This window comes from Eretmochelys imbricata, chromosome 2 (assembly GCF_965152235.1).
Source record: "Eretmochelys imbricata isolate rEreImb1 chromosome 2, rEreImb1.hap1, whole genome shotgun sequence".
Classification (NCBI taxonomy): Eukaryota; Metazoa; Chordata; order Testudines; family Cheloniidae; genus Eretmochelys; species Eretmochelys imbricata.
In genome coordinates, this window is record NC_135573.1 from 266,579,788 (window position 1) to 266,594,014 (window position 14,227).

The window sequence follows — 14,227 nt, forward strand, 5'->3', positions numbered from 1 at the left end:
ACACTACAAGAAGGATGTGGATAAATTGGAGAGAGTCCAGCGAAGGGCAACAAAAATGATTAGGGGTCTAGAACACATGACTTATGAGGAGAGGCTGAGGAAGCTGGGATTGTTTAGCCTGCAGAAGAGAAGAATGAGGGGGGATTTGATAGCTGCTTTCAACTACCTGAAAGGGGGTTCCAAAGAGGATGGCTCTAGACTGTTCTCAATGGTAGCAGATGACAGAACGAGGAGTAATGGTCTCAAGTTGCAGTGGGGGAGGTTTAGATTGGATATTAGGAAAAACTTTTTCACTAAGAGGGTGGTGAAACACTGGAATGCGTTGCCTAGGGAGGTGGTGGAATCTCCTTCCTTGGAAGTTTTTAAGGTCAGGCTTGACAAAGCCCTGGCTGGGATGATTTAACTGGGAATTGGTCCTGCTTCGAGCAGGGGGTTGGACTAGATGACCTTCAGGGGTCCCTTCCAACCCTGATATTCTATGATTCTATGATTCTATGACTAAAGCAAAGCTGGATCACAAGTCAGTTTTTTTTTATATTTGACTACTAACCACAAATAAGGATAACTCAGTTTTTGGAACTTCACGTTCTGCGAGAGCTGTGGGTTATGACGTAGTAAAGAATCATTTAATCAGCTTCTGGGCATATTTAATGCAACAGCTGTAGGTGTACTACAGGGGTTCTCACACTGAGGGTCGGGACCACTCAGGGGGTCATGACGTTGTTACATGGGGGAGAGGGTCACAAGCTGTCAGCCTCCACCCCAAACCCCACTTTACCTCCAGCATTTATAATGGTGTTAAATATATAAAAAGTGTTTTTAATTTATGGGGGGGTGTCACACTTAGAGGCTTGTGAAAGGGGTCAGCAGTACAAAAGTTTGAGAACCACTGGTGTACTAGATTTATCATTCCCTAGCCATACAATTCAGCCAAACCCTCCCACCTCTGAATTTTCACTCATGGTAGGTTTTTGTTGGAAGCTGTGATAATATGCTATCTTCAGTAAAACGAGTTCAACCCCAGATCCCAACCCCTTCAAACTTTAGTTATGGATCTGAGCCCTTAAAGTAATCTTTAATCATCATCTTCTTTGCCTTATCCCATCAATCCTTATGCCATCAATCAGGATCAGAAGCTCTTGTTCTTTGTCTTCCAAGCTGACATCAACTTTCTTCACATCCTCCTGCGGCATCTTGAACCATCTTTTCCTAGGTCTTCCTCATGGTCTTTGTCCCATGAGTCTGACTACTAGATCTGATACTTTCTGGCCAAAATATCTCACACATCATCGTCTCACATGACCCAGCCATCTCAGTCAATATTCCCTCAGATTTTCTATGACGGGGACTACCTGCAGAATGGCTTGTACTGTTTCAGTGCACAGCCTATCAGCTCTCATCTTACCCAACATCCAGCTGAGCATTCTTATTACAGCAGTGTGAGGTAGTAGCAGTATTTCTTTCTTCCACATTGGCTAACATTCCAACCCGCACATCATGGCTGGCCTAATCATGATCGTATATACTTTGCTCTTTAGTTTACCTGGCGTATTCTTATGGCAGAAATTCCTGTCAACTCCCTCAATTTACACCAGGTACTCTCCATGCACCTCCATGACATCTGTATCCACATTCCCAACATGGCTCAGGACTGAATCCAGATATTTGAATTGTCACACCGACTCACACTATACCATCTAATTTCACTAGCATCTTGTAGTCCCTCTCAACAAAGCACCACATGGATTCCAGCTGATTCATATGCCATTTTTTTTAAATTCAGTTCTAGGTCCCTCTCCAGTTTGTATTTATTTTTACAGCACAACATAATGTCAGCAGCAAAAAGCATGCTCCATGGAGCCTTTGCTGTAAATGGAGATTACTTACCTTCAAGATGTGTGGTCCCTATCTTATTCCACATATGGGTGCCCTTACACTCCATGCACCTGAGACAGGAGATTTTTAGCAAGTAGTCTCTGTTGGTCCATGCATATGCAGTTGCTCTCCTTGTGCTCTGAACTGAGGGCATAAAGGGCGATACCTTTCTAGTTTCCTCTCCTACAATGAATCAGATAAGATCCAAAGCAGAGGGGAAGGAGGGTGGGTATTAGAATACAGATAGGAACCACACATCTTAAAGAACCTCAGGTTTCAGGTAAGTAACCGTCTCCATTTTTTGGTCTGGATGCCTAACACTACTGACCTCACAACTGCATCTGCTGAAGAACCCTGGACTAGGGCGTAATGTTTTGTAAAGGAGTGGATGGAGCTCTAAGTAGCCACCTTACAAATGTTCGTTACTGGTACATCTCAGATGCCACTGAGGTTGCTTGGGCTCTCAGAGTGGGCCCGCACCCCATCTGGAGGAATAATACTTGTCAGCTGACAACACTGACTGATGCATCTAGAGATCCACTTAGAAAGTCTCCGAGTTGATCATTCTTGTCCTTGTAATCACTCTGCTATAGCAACAGTCTTGTGTTTTCCTAACAGATTTCATTCTTTGCGGATACAAGGCCAAGGCCGGTCTGATGTCCCAGAAGCACAGTGTCTTTTCTTTGATGGAAGCATGAGGCTTTGGGAAGAATACCAATAAGTGAATAGGTTGATTTACGTGAAAGTCTGAAATTACTTTGTGGATAAATTTTGGGTTGAGGCAAAAGGAGGAGCTCTCTCTATGAAATATGATGGGTCAGCCACACATGCTACCAGTTCACTCACTAGTCTGCCTGATGTGATAGCAACTGAGAAAGCAACCTTAGTGGAAAGGTATGACATGGAACATGTAGCCATCGGTTTGAAGGGTAGTCTGGTAGGAGCTGAGAGTACTAGGCTGAGATTCCATTGTGGTGTGGGTTTAGTCCCAAGCAGGAAGGGCCTAATGAGGCCTTTCGGGAATCATATTGTGGTAGGGTGAGTAAAGAGATTGGCCATCTACAAGAGAATGGAAGGCATTGATTGCTGCCAAGTGAACCTTTCCATTACTTCATTAAAGTCCTGACATTTTGAGGGACAGAAGATAGCCTAAAACTACAGAGATATCTGCTGATTCTAGTGATAACTACTTCCATTGTGACAAGGTAGAGAATGCCTCCATTTAGCTAGACCGCATTTTATAGTGGAGATTTTTCTGCTGTGATTGAGGAGTTTGGACAGCCTTTGAACATGATCATTCCTGGTCTGACACCCATTCAAATACCAGGCTAAGAGATGAACAGGGTCTGAGTTGGGATGTCTCATCCTGCCCTTCTCTTGAGTCAACAAATCCAGATGAGAGTATGCAGGGGATGACATTTGTAGAAGCTCTGGAAATCAAAATTGTCTGGGACAATTGGGTATGAGGAGGATAAACCTGGCCTTGTTATGGAGAATTTTCCAGAGAATCTATGGTTGCAGTGGGATGAGAGGAAACAGGTACCTTAGATGATCCGTCCAGGATAACAGAAGGGTATCCCTGGAGTCTTGGCCTACTGCTGCTCTGGATCAGTAGAGACTGAATTTCTTGTTTGCTTGGAAGGTGAACAGATCCTAAGATGGTGTTCCCCACTGCGTGAAGATTTCAGTCAAGACAGAATTGTGACTTTCCCACTCATGGTCTGCGGAGAAGTGGCTGCCAAGATCATCTGCCAAAGTATTCTGCACACATGGTTGGCATGTTGCTGAATGCGATGTGGTTCTTGATACACCAGTTCCATAACTTCACTGTCTCTAAACATAGAGGAGAAGATCTCGTCCACCCTGTTTGTTTATATAAAAGACCGTCATGTTGTCCAACACTATCTGGATGCAACAGAATCCTATGAGGTGGAGGAATTCTTTGCAGGCTAGGCGAACTGCCCTCATGTCCAGCAGATTGATATTCATTCTAGCCTCCCTAGTGCATTGTGCAGTGAGATTGTCCATATGGGCTCCCCATCCTATGAGGGATGTATCCGTGATTATGGTTGTGTCAGTTGTGGATGGAAGCCAGGGAACTCCCGTTTGTACCTGGTCTGGTTTTGTCCATCATATAAGAGAGGCTCTGACCTTTTGTGGGATTGTTACCAGATAAGGATAACCTGAACACCACTATGAGTAAACAGACGGAAGCCAGGCCTGCAGGCAATTGGAGTCTGGCAAACGGCATTATATATGTACATGCAGCCATGTGGCCTAGTAAGGAAAGACAGACCCTGATTGTGGTGTGAGGTCTCAGGGTGACTTGATTTATCAAGTATCAGAGGGGTAGCCATGTTAGTCTGTATCCACAAAAACAACAAGGACTCCGGTGGCACCTTAAAGACTAACAGATTTATATGGGCATAAGCTTTCGTGGGTAAAAAATTTTGTGCATCTGAAGTAGCGGGTTTTTTACCCACAAAAGCTTATGCCCAAATAAAACTGTTAGCCTTTAAGGTGCCACCGGACTCCTCATTGTTTTTGATTTATCGAGATGGCCATAGACTGAAATCTGTCTACAAGGAAGCAGGTCTTTCCTGAGGACAAGTCGAGGATTGCTCCTTTGAAATCTACAGTCTTCATGAGAATCAAAGTGGACTTTTCTTTGTTTACACGGATCCCCAATGACTTCAGAAGGTGCAGTCAGAATATGGTCACCAACTGGACCTCCTGGCTTGATCTGCCCATTAGTAGCCAGTTATCCGATACAGGAAGATGGTATAGTTGTCATCTCATCATATGGAAGCTGGTCCATACCCTTGATCATCTTTGTTGCCCTTCTCTAAACATTTTCCAGTTCCACCAGATCCTTTCTGAGATGGGCAACCAGAACTGGACACAATATTCAAGGTGTGGGCACAACATGGATTTATATAGTGGCATTATGATATTTTCTATCCCTTTCCTAATAGTTCCTAACATGCTGTTAGCTTTTTTGACCACTGCTGTGCATTGAGAGAACTAGCCACAGTGACTCCAAGCTCTCTCTCTTGAATGGTAACAGTTAATTTAGAACCCATCATTATATATGTGTAGTTAGGATTATTTTTTCCAATGTGCATTACTTTGCACTTATCAACATTGAATTTCATCTGCTATTTTGTTGCCCAATCATCCAGTTTTGTGAGATCCCACTGTAACTCTTCACAGTCTACTTTGTATTTAACTATCTTGAATAATTGTATAACCATCTGCAAACATTGCCACATCACTGTCCACTCCATTTTCCAGATTATTAATGAATATGTTCAACAGCACAGGTCCCACAAATAGCAACAGGCAGACGCCTGTTCTACGAGCAGGGCCATTAGTTCTTGCGGAAGAATGCTCTAAGTTGTGGGTGCAGTACGGGAGGATCTTCTCCTCAAAGTGGTTTCTGACATTGAAATCACTCTAAGAAGGACCAGGCCCAATAGAAGAGGGGATTGTGAATAGGGAAGAGCAAAAATATCCTTCAGCAAGATAAGGGTTTCATTCCTTCCTGTAGTTCAAGAAGTCCAAGGTGGGGATTGATGGATCCAAGTATCCAATGGTCTGTACTTAGAGGATCCCAGTCAGAGGTGTGGAAACCATCAAATGGGGGTCCAATGTGGAATTCTGAGACAGGACTGGCTGGTGCCAATCTTGAGGCTTGTGGAACAGAGCTGGACCCAGTACCATCAGATCCTCCTTCCTTTGTGCCTTTCATTCTTGGATGGAAAGTTTATGTAGACCTAATTCCTCAGGACCTGTGCATGAGGACTCAACCAACTTGGACCAAAATAGGGAGGAATACTTTTTTTTTTTTCCTCCTTTTTCTTTCTTTTTAAAGAGACAGATCTAGGACAGGCATCTGTTCTTTTGCCTATAGTACTATCCCCTACTCTTTTGAGAGGGGTTCTTAGGCTTAACTATTTTGTCCTCCACTCCAGAACTCATGCTCGGAAGGGCACTGCTTGCAATCTAAAGCTCCTGTACAGGGGGTTCTCCCTGGCCTGGGTCCAACTGGAGTCTGTCTCATGGCCTTCTCCATGAAGTGTTTCTGCAGATGGAATTCTTGTGCCTCATGGTTTGAGGAGGGAAGGAGCAGCAGAAGCTGCACTTGGCAGTGATGTGAGCCTCTCCAAGGCAGTGCTGGTGTTCATCATTGATGGAGAAGAAATGGGATCTGAAAATACAGTTATTAAGCCCCTGGATACTTGACATATTCCTTCTCCACGGGGAGAAGCTTCCCGAGATGGGGAGCTATACTAACTATACTAGCTATAAAAACATGAACACAGTCTAAATTTACTAAAACTATTTACAATATATATTTACAAGTATTGACAGTAGAGGAAGACCATAACGGACACAGAATTCCGACAATCTATGTGGCGGTAAGAAGGAATTGGAGATGTGTCAGTCCACGCTGCCCTTTATGCCCTCAGTTCAGAGTACACGGAGAGCAACTGAGCGTGCAGAGACCAACAGACACTACTTGCTACAAATCTCCAGTCTCAGGTGCAAGGAGTGGAATCCACATAAGGACCACCACTCAAAGAATATGACACAGTGTTCATTACAATCACAAATAGGAATGGGCCTAAAGCTGATCCTTTATATAGACCTACTCTCACAGTGAAGGACTCATTATAGCCACAGCTGGTTATCACTATTGTGCTACCCTCGTACATATCCAGTGTGCTCTTCCTCCACTCATCAGGCATTTTTCCAGTACAGAGAATTACACTGAAAAAATTCATCACCACCACTCCCTCATGACCAAATACTTTAAATGACTCAATTGGTAGACCATCCAGTCCCACTGCCTTCCTATGTTTCATCATCTTTCGTATTGTCAATCTCCACCATCATGATAGGTTTTGTGAAGTTGTTGCTTGTGCATACTTCCCTACATGGTTTCTTCAAAATCTTAAATCCATCACCAAATAATCCATCACCAAGACAGACCCACAGATCTTACCTGTTGGTTCAACCTGCGGTGTGTCAGTAGCTTTGGTCTCTCCTGTAGGCTCTGTTAGTGCAGAAGGAACAGCAGCAGGTGCAGCAGCCACTGGACTTGGCAAATATTGTTCTGATACATCAGCTAACCTGGTGGGTTCTAGGTACACAAAAGAAATTTTTGTTCATTACACGTGAGTGAATTTGGAAACACTACCTGTATATATTGTGAGCTCTTTTGATAAGGGTCTGCGACTTTGCATGCATTTGTACCATGCCTAGTAACATAACAAGAGGGGCCACTGGACACTACTGTAACACAAATTAAATATACTACTACTACTCAAAAAGAAAAGGAGGACTTGTGGCACCTTAGAGACTAACCAATTTATTTGAGCATAAGCTTTCGTGAGCTACAACTCACTGCATCCGATGCTGTAGCTCACGAAAGCTTATGCTCAAATAAATTGGTTAGTCTCTAAGGTGCCACAAGTACTCCTTTTCTTTTTGCGAACACAGACTAACACGGCTGCTACTCTGAGAACTACTACTACTCAAATACTGAAATAAGGAAGTTTGGTTCTACTCTGAAAAGTGACTCTAAAAATACCATTACGGTGTTCCACACTTATGACATCTCAGGATATGTCTACACAGTGAGCAGCAGCATGTGGCGACAAGTCCCAGAGCCAGAGTTGACCAATCTGGACTTTGAGAGGCTTGGGCTACTGCACTAAAAATAGCTATTATAGATTTTGCAGTTTGGGCTGGAGCTTGGGCTCTCAAACCCGCCCCTGACCACAGGCTTCTGAATCTGAGCTCCAGCTGGAGCCACTTCACCTACAACAGCTATTTTTTGTGCAGTAGCCCAAGCCCTACAAACTCAAGTCTGTTGACCCAGGTTCTGAGACTTGCTGCCACAGGCAGCTGCTTGCTGCATAGATGTACCTTTAATGACTCAAACAAGTTTACTCCATTTATAAGACTGTTTTTCTAGCTGCAACCACAACACTCAACTTGGAATCTGGAGTAAAGCTAGATTCTTTCTGGCTTACTCACCACAACCAATAATGACGATTCTGCAGGTCACATTCCATTACACCTGTGCAAATTAGTGCAATTCTCCTCTCAGTTATACCTGTGCAGTCCCACTGTCTCCTGAGTGTCACAACAATGTGGTACAGCACATGGCTGTGAAAATGGAACTTAGTTAAAAATTGATGAACATGCATGCACCAGAATCATATTTGTTGGTTCTTCCTGCTGCACTGACCCTGCAGGGTTAAGAGGAATAAAATCTAATAAACGAACACATGTCACTGAAGTCAGCAGACCTGACCGTCAACAGGCACAAGAGGTAGCTACATTGAGTGAGAAGGTGCAATTTTTACAGGGATCCTTTTCAGGAGTAAGTTATGTCCACCCAATGAATTATTTTAGCATTCTGGAAAAGGCACAGTAACCTTGAACACCTATTCCTTATATTAGTAATGCATTTACTGCACCTTCACAGATACAGAAGTAAGTGTAGGAGGTAGATACAAACTGCTCTACAAGAAAGGTGATCACTGAACCTATTTTGTCTCACACAGACCCCTGCCCAGATCTGCCTTGCATATCTTATGTGAATGAACTAGGAGCACCCAAGATCTATTGGTTAATTAGATCTCCCTATGGACCCAATTATGGTTAAATACAGACACTCTAGTACCGCAAGACACCTATTAACTAGGCTGTTCTAATTCTTCAAGTCAAGAGAGGAATGTTCATGACAAACTATAGGGATATGTGTACCTGTCTTTCCATGTTATATTATGCTGTCAAAGGAAAGACTGGATATAGAATTGGAGGCAGTGATTACTAAGGCTTCATAATACAACTACAAGAAAACGTTACATCTGCAACAGCCACTTAAAATATCAAGGTAGAAGTTACTAGCATAAAATAAATTAATCAGAAAGCCTTCAAAAGAGATTTTCTGTTCATTAAGGGGTTCATTTTCCACTTCATATCTGACCCTTGACTATTGAGCCACCAGGGTGAGAACTGGGGGGAGGTGCTGCTAACAGAAAGGAAAGTATTGGTAAGAAATGTTTTGTTTTACAGCCCAGCTTTTCCCACAATACTTGACATCTGGGAAGGAGTGAACAGTTGTAGGGAGGGTTATAGAAAAGATCAGAAAAAGAAAAATCTTATCCCCTCCCCCACCTATATTTGGTCAAAGGGCAAAATCGTTTCCGGGCCTCTGCCCGCAGTACCTTCCTGCTGAAGGATATCTGTGCAGAGGACAGGAAGTCCACCTTGTAGTGCATGACAAAGGTTCTAGCATTTGACCAGGTTGCTGTCCTACACATTTCTGCTGCAAATGCATTAGCTCTTTCTGCCCATGAGGTTGCCAGGGATCACATGGTATGTGCCCAGACCCCTTCTGGAACCAGAATCTCTGATGTCTTGTACACTTCCACAACGCACAGTTTAATCCACAGGATTTACAAACTTTGAGTCCTTAGAATTTCAGATGAAAGGATACATACAGGGCACCTGATCTGCTCATCTGACTGTACATCTGAGGTAAATTTTCAGAGGTTTTCTGAAATCTAAGGTGTGCCACGTCCTCCTTGGTGGGATGCTCTGGTCTTGGACAGAACAATGGTAGAACCACCTCTTTAGAAGCATGGAAAGAAAAGTTCACCTTCGAGATAACCAATTCCTGAGTTCCATGCACCACCCTGTCCTCTGAAACAAGCAATAAGGCTTCTGCATAGGGTGCTGCCAGCTCTGACACTTACCTGGCGGACCTGATGGCTATCAGAAAACAAGTTTTGATGGAAAAATACAACACTGACATCAGTGGTTCGAAGGGATGGTTTGTGAAGGAGCTCGGTACAAGTGACAAGTCCCCCTGGGAAAATGAGGTCTAATCACCAGCTTGGCTAACCAGACTGCTTGGGAATGGTCATCCAGAGAATCCACAGATCCTGTGAACATCACGCTACTATGTGCGGACACCTGAAGCAAAATGGTGCAGGGTTGGAGACCTTTGTCAAAGCTTTCTTGGAGAAAATCCAGGATAGCTAGGGTTTGCTTCATGTTCCTGGCACCAGCCACAAAACTCAGTCCAGACTGAGGAGTTTGCTTTCAAATGCTGATACTCTTCTAGAAGAAAGAAGTGTTCGTTCTTTGGAGGACAGACCCAACGATACTAGTGCTTTCCTCTCAATAGCCAGGATGTTAGATGCAGCCAGTTCAGGTCCAGATGAAGCAGACGATCTTGTGAGAGGATGTCTTATCTGTTTGGGAGCTGTAGGAGAGGTCCCAGTTTCAACTCTATCAGGTCTGAAAGTTAGTGTCTCCCTGGCCATAATGAATATTCAGAGGACAAGGCTAAGATAATGGCACCAATAGGAGAGGACGCATCTCTGGTGTGCAAGTTGGATTGCTGGAGGAAAATCCACAAGCCTTTTTTGTTCCGTGTGCATGCCACAGCCTTAAGTTGATTTTATGTGATATGACCAAGTCTTCTGTAGAAGCTATTTCTTTTTTAGGTTTGCTGCAACGCATTTCCATGCTCTTTTCAGCTTCCACTCAACAATGGCAAATATTCAAAGCACAGGTCAGTGGTATTACTGTTAAGCCTCTATCTGAGACACGCTGGGAAAGCACAGTAGAAAGTGTAAAAACGTTGAGACATCAATCTGAGGAAGTTTACAAAGCACTGGTTGCTATTTCGGAAGAAGACAGAGATCCAAAAGCTAAAAGTGAAAAACAGTCATTGGCCTCTGAAATATCCAGCTTCAAGTTTCTAACATCTGTCATAATCTGGTATGACATTCTTGTTAAAATCTCAAGTGTAAGCAAAATAGTGCATCTTGATTCAACACTTACCTTGCTAAACTACACACAAGACTTTTTAGTGAAATACAGAGAAACTGGATTCAAAGCAGCACAGGTTACAGCAAGAGAGTTTGCAGAGGCACGTGGTGTAGAACCAAAATTTCCATGTCCGAAAAATGACAAGAGTTTCGAGGAAAAAATGGCAACCAGAATATGAAGGAGCAAATTAGCCCACAGAAGATCCAGAAAAGAAATTTGAGGTTGAATTTTTTAATGTTGTGATGGATAAAGCAATATCTGCTGTTGATGAAAGGTTTAATACCTTACGAGCACACCATGAACAGTTTGGATTTTTGTATGACATAACTAAACTCAACGAAATAGGAAAACAAGAGCAGCTAATGACAAAGTGCAAGAACCTAGAGAGCCTCCTGAAGCACGGTGACAGTTTTGATTTAAATGGACTTGAACTGTACGAAGAATTGAGTACATTGTCATCAGTGTTGCCACATGCAAAGTCGGTGATGGACATTGTACAGTTTTATTATACCAGCAAACTTGTTGACATAAATCCTAATGTGTACATTGCCACTCATATTCTACTGACAATTCCTGTAACAGTAGCATCAGGAGACCGGAGTTTGTGAAAACTAAAGATCATTAAAAACTATCTCCGCTCTACAATGAGTCAGGAACGCTTGACTGGTCTTGCTATTCTTGCAACTGAACAAGACATCACTTCATCTTTGTCATACAATGACATTATTACTGATTTTGCAGCCAAAAAAGCCAGAAAGATTGCTTTTAATGAAAAGCAAATCCTTGTTTCAATACCTCTTCATAGTAATTTTCAATAAAATGTTGACAAATTAAAAAAATTATATTATTTGCATCATTCTGTCAATAGATCAGAATGTTTTTAATATAGCGCTACGTCTTTAGTGCAAGTATAGTCCATCAGCATTATAGTGTGCTTAATTTATTAAATTGTTTTTAATAAAGTGCATGTGGAAAGTTTTCCAATACTGTAAACTTATGTTTGTGTTGCTAAGAACAAGTCAGGCATAAGGGCATCAGTTTAATAATACTATATAGGGCCCCATAAATCCTAAGGGCTGCCCTGCTGCCCCCATGTGTGACCGTGGTTGTATTGTTTGACTGAAGCAGGACGTGGTTCCCCTCTAGGCTGGTCTGGAACCTTTCCTAGAGTCAGCTTGACCACCCTTAGTTCTAGGAGGTTTATGCTGTGGGTCCTTTCCTCCAGGTGCCAGTTGCCTTGAACTGTTTTGGACTCCTCCATGTGCGCTTCCCAGCCATTCAGGCTGGCATCGATTGAGAGGATAAGGGGACCTGGAAGTCATTGCCCTTGTGAACTTTGCCCTGGGCTGACAACCATTTTAAGGAATTGATCACTTGTGCCAGAACCCTCTCTTGATCTTCCCTGCATTCTAGGGAAAAGTCCCATACCTTTAAGATGAAGCAAACTGATGTGTGATTGTGGTAGTGGAGTGATCCCTATGCTTGGAAATGATCTTAGCTTGTATAGGATCCAGGAACCAAAAGTCCTAATTACTGAGCTACTAAAGGCTGACGCTATCCTAAAGTCCTGGACTAAAGGTATGGTTTTCCCCTCAGAAGGTGAGTTCTATCCTGAGGAGCCCATGTATAGAAAAACAGAGGTCACTCTCAAAAAAGATTTTGAGGTTTTATCAGTCTCCCTCAGGCTGTCCCTAGTGCTACTTGCTTTGTGAAGGGATCTCTCTCCTCGGTAGAATATCGCCGAGTTCTCAATCATAGAATCATAGAATATCAGGGTTGGAAGGGACCTCAGGAGGTCATCTAGTCCAACCCCCTGCTCAAAGCAGGACCAATCCCCAATTAAATCATCCCAGCCAGGGCTTTGTCAAGCCTGACCTTAAAAACTTCTAAGGAAGGAGATTCCACCACCTCCCTAGGTAACGCATTCCAGCGTTTCACCACCCTCCTAGTAAAAAGTTTTTCCTAATATCCAACCTAAACCTCCCCCACTGCAACTTGAGACCATTACTCCTTGTCCTGTCCTCTTCCACCACTGACAATAGTCTAGAACCATCCTCTCTGGAACCACCTCTCAGGTAGTTGAAAGCAGCTATCAAATCCCCCCTCATTCTTCTCTTCTGCAGACTAAACAATCCCAGTTCCCTCAGCCTCTCCTCATAAGTCATGTGTTCCAGACCCCTAATCATTTTTGTTGCCCTTCGCTGGACTCTCTCCAATTTATCCACATCCTTCTTGTAGTGTGGGGCCCAAAACTGGACACAGTACTCCAGATGAGGCCTCACCAATGTCGAATAGAGGGGAACGATCACGTCCCTCGATCTGCTGGCTATGCCCCTACTTACACATCTCAAAATGCCATTGGCCTTCTTGGCAACAAGGGCACACTGCTGACTCATATCCAGCTTCTCGTCCACTGTCACCCCTAGGTCCTTTTCCGCAGAACTGCTGCCTAGCCATTCGGTCCCTAGTCTGCAGCCGTGCATTGGGTTCTTCCGTCCTAAGTGCAGGACCCTGCACTTAGAATCATAGAATCATAGAATATCAGGGTTGGAAGGGACCCCTGAAGGTCATCTAGTCCAACCCCCTGCTCGAAGCAGGACCAATCCCCAATTAAATCATCCCAGCCAGGGCTTTGTCAAGCCTGACCTTAAAAACTTCCAAGGAAGGAGATTCCACCACCTCCCTAGGCAACGCATTCCAGTGTTTCACCACCCTCTTAGTGAAAAAGTTTTTCCTAATATCTAATCTAAACCTCCCCCACTGCAACTTGAGGCCATTACTCCTCGTTCTGTCATCTGCTACCATTGAGAACAGTCTAGAGCCATCCTCTTTGGAACCCCCTTTCAGGTAGTTGAAAGCAGCTATCAAATCCCCCCTCATTCTTCTCTTCTGCAGGCTAAACAATCCCAGCTCCCTCAGCCTCTCCTCATAAGTCATGTGTTCTAGACCCCTAATCATTTTTGTTGCCCTTCGCTGGACTCTCTCCAATTTATCCACATCCTTCTTGTAGTGTGGGGCCCAAAACTGGACACAGTACTCCAGATGAGGCCTCACCAATGTCGAATAGAGGGGGACGATCACGTCCCTCGATCTGCTCGCTATGCCCCTACGTATACATCCCAAAATGCCATTGACCTTCTTGGCAACAAGGGCACACTGCTGACTCATATCCAGCTTCTCGTCCACTGTCACCCCTAGGTCCTTTTCCGCAGAACTGCTGCCTAGCCATTCGGTCCCTAGTCTGTAGCGGTGCATTGGATTCTTCCGTCCTAAGTGCAGGACCCTGCACTTATCCTTATTGAACCTCATCAGATTTCTTTTGGCCCAATCCTCCAATTTGTCTAGGTCCCTCTGTATCCTATCCCTGCCCTTCAGCGTATCTACCACTCCTCCTAGTTTAGTATCATCCGCAAATTTGCTGAGAGTCCAATCCACACCATCCTCCAGATCATTTATGAAGATATTGAACAAAACCAGCCCCAGGACCGACCCT

The 14,227-nt window shown here is 43.8% G+C and overlaps 1 protein-coding gene across 1 annotated transcript in view; it reads right to left on the minus strand.

The window, feature by feature from the left end:
• The window catches only part of MAP4 (microtubule associated protein 4), a 286,817-nt gene that overhangs the window by 95,191 nt on the left and 177,399 nt on the right, over positions 1-14,227 (minus strand). Inside the window, exon 9 of the mRNA XM_077808533.1 lies at positions 6,884-7,021. Within this exon, the coding sequence (XP_077664659.1) occupies positions 6,884-7,021 (138 nt within the window). The remainder of the gene's footprint in view (positions 1-6,883; positions 7,022-14,227) is intronic.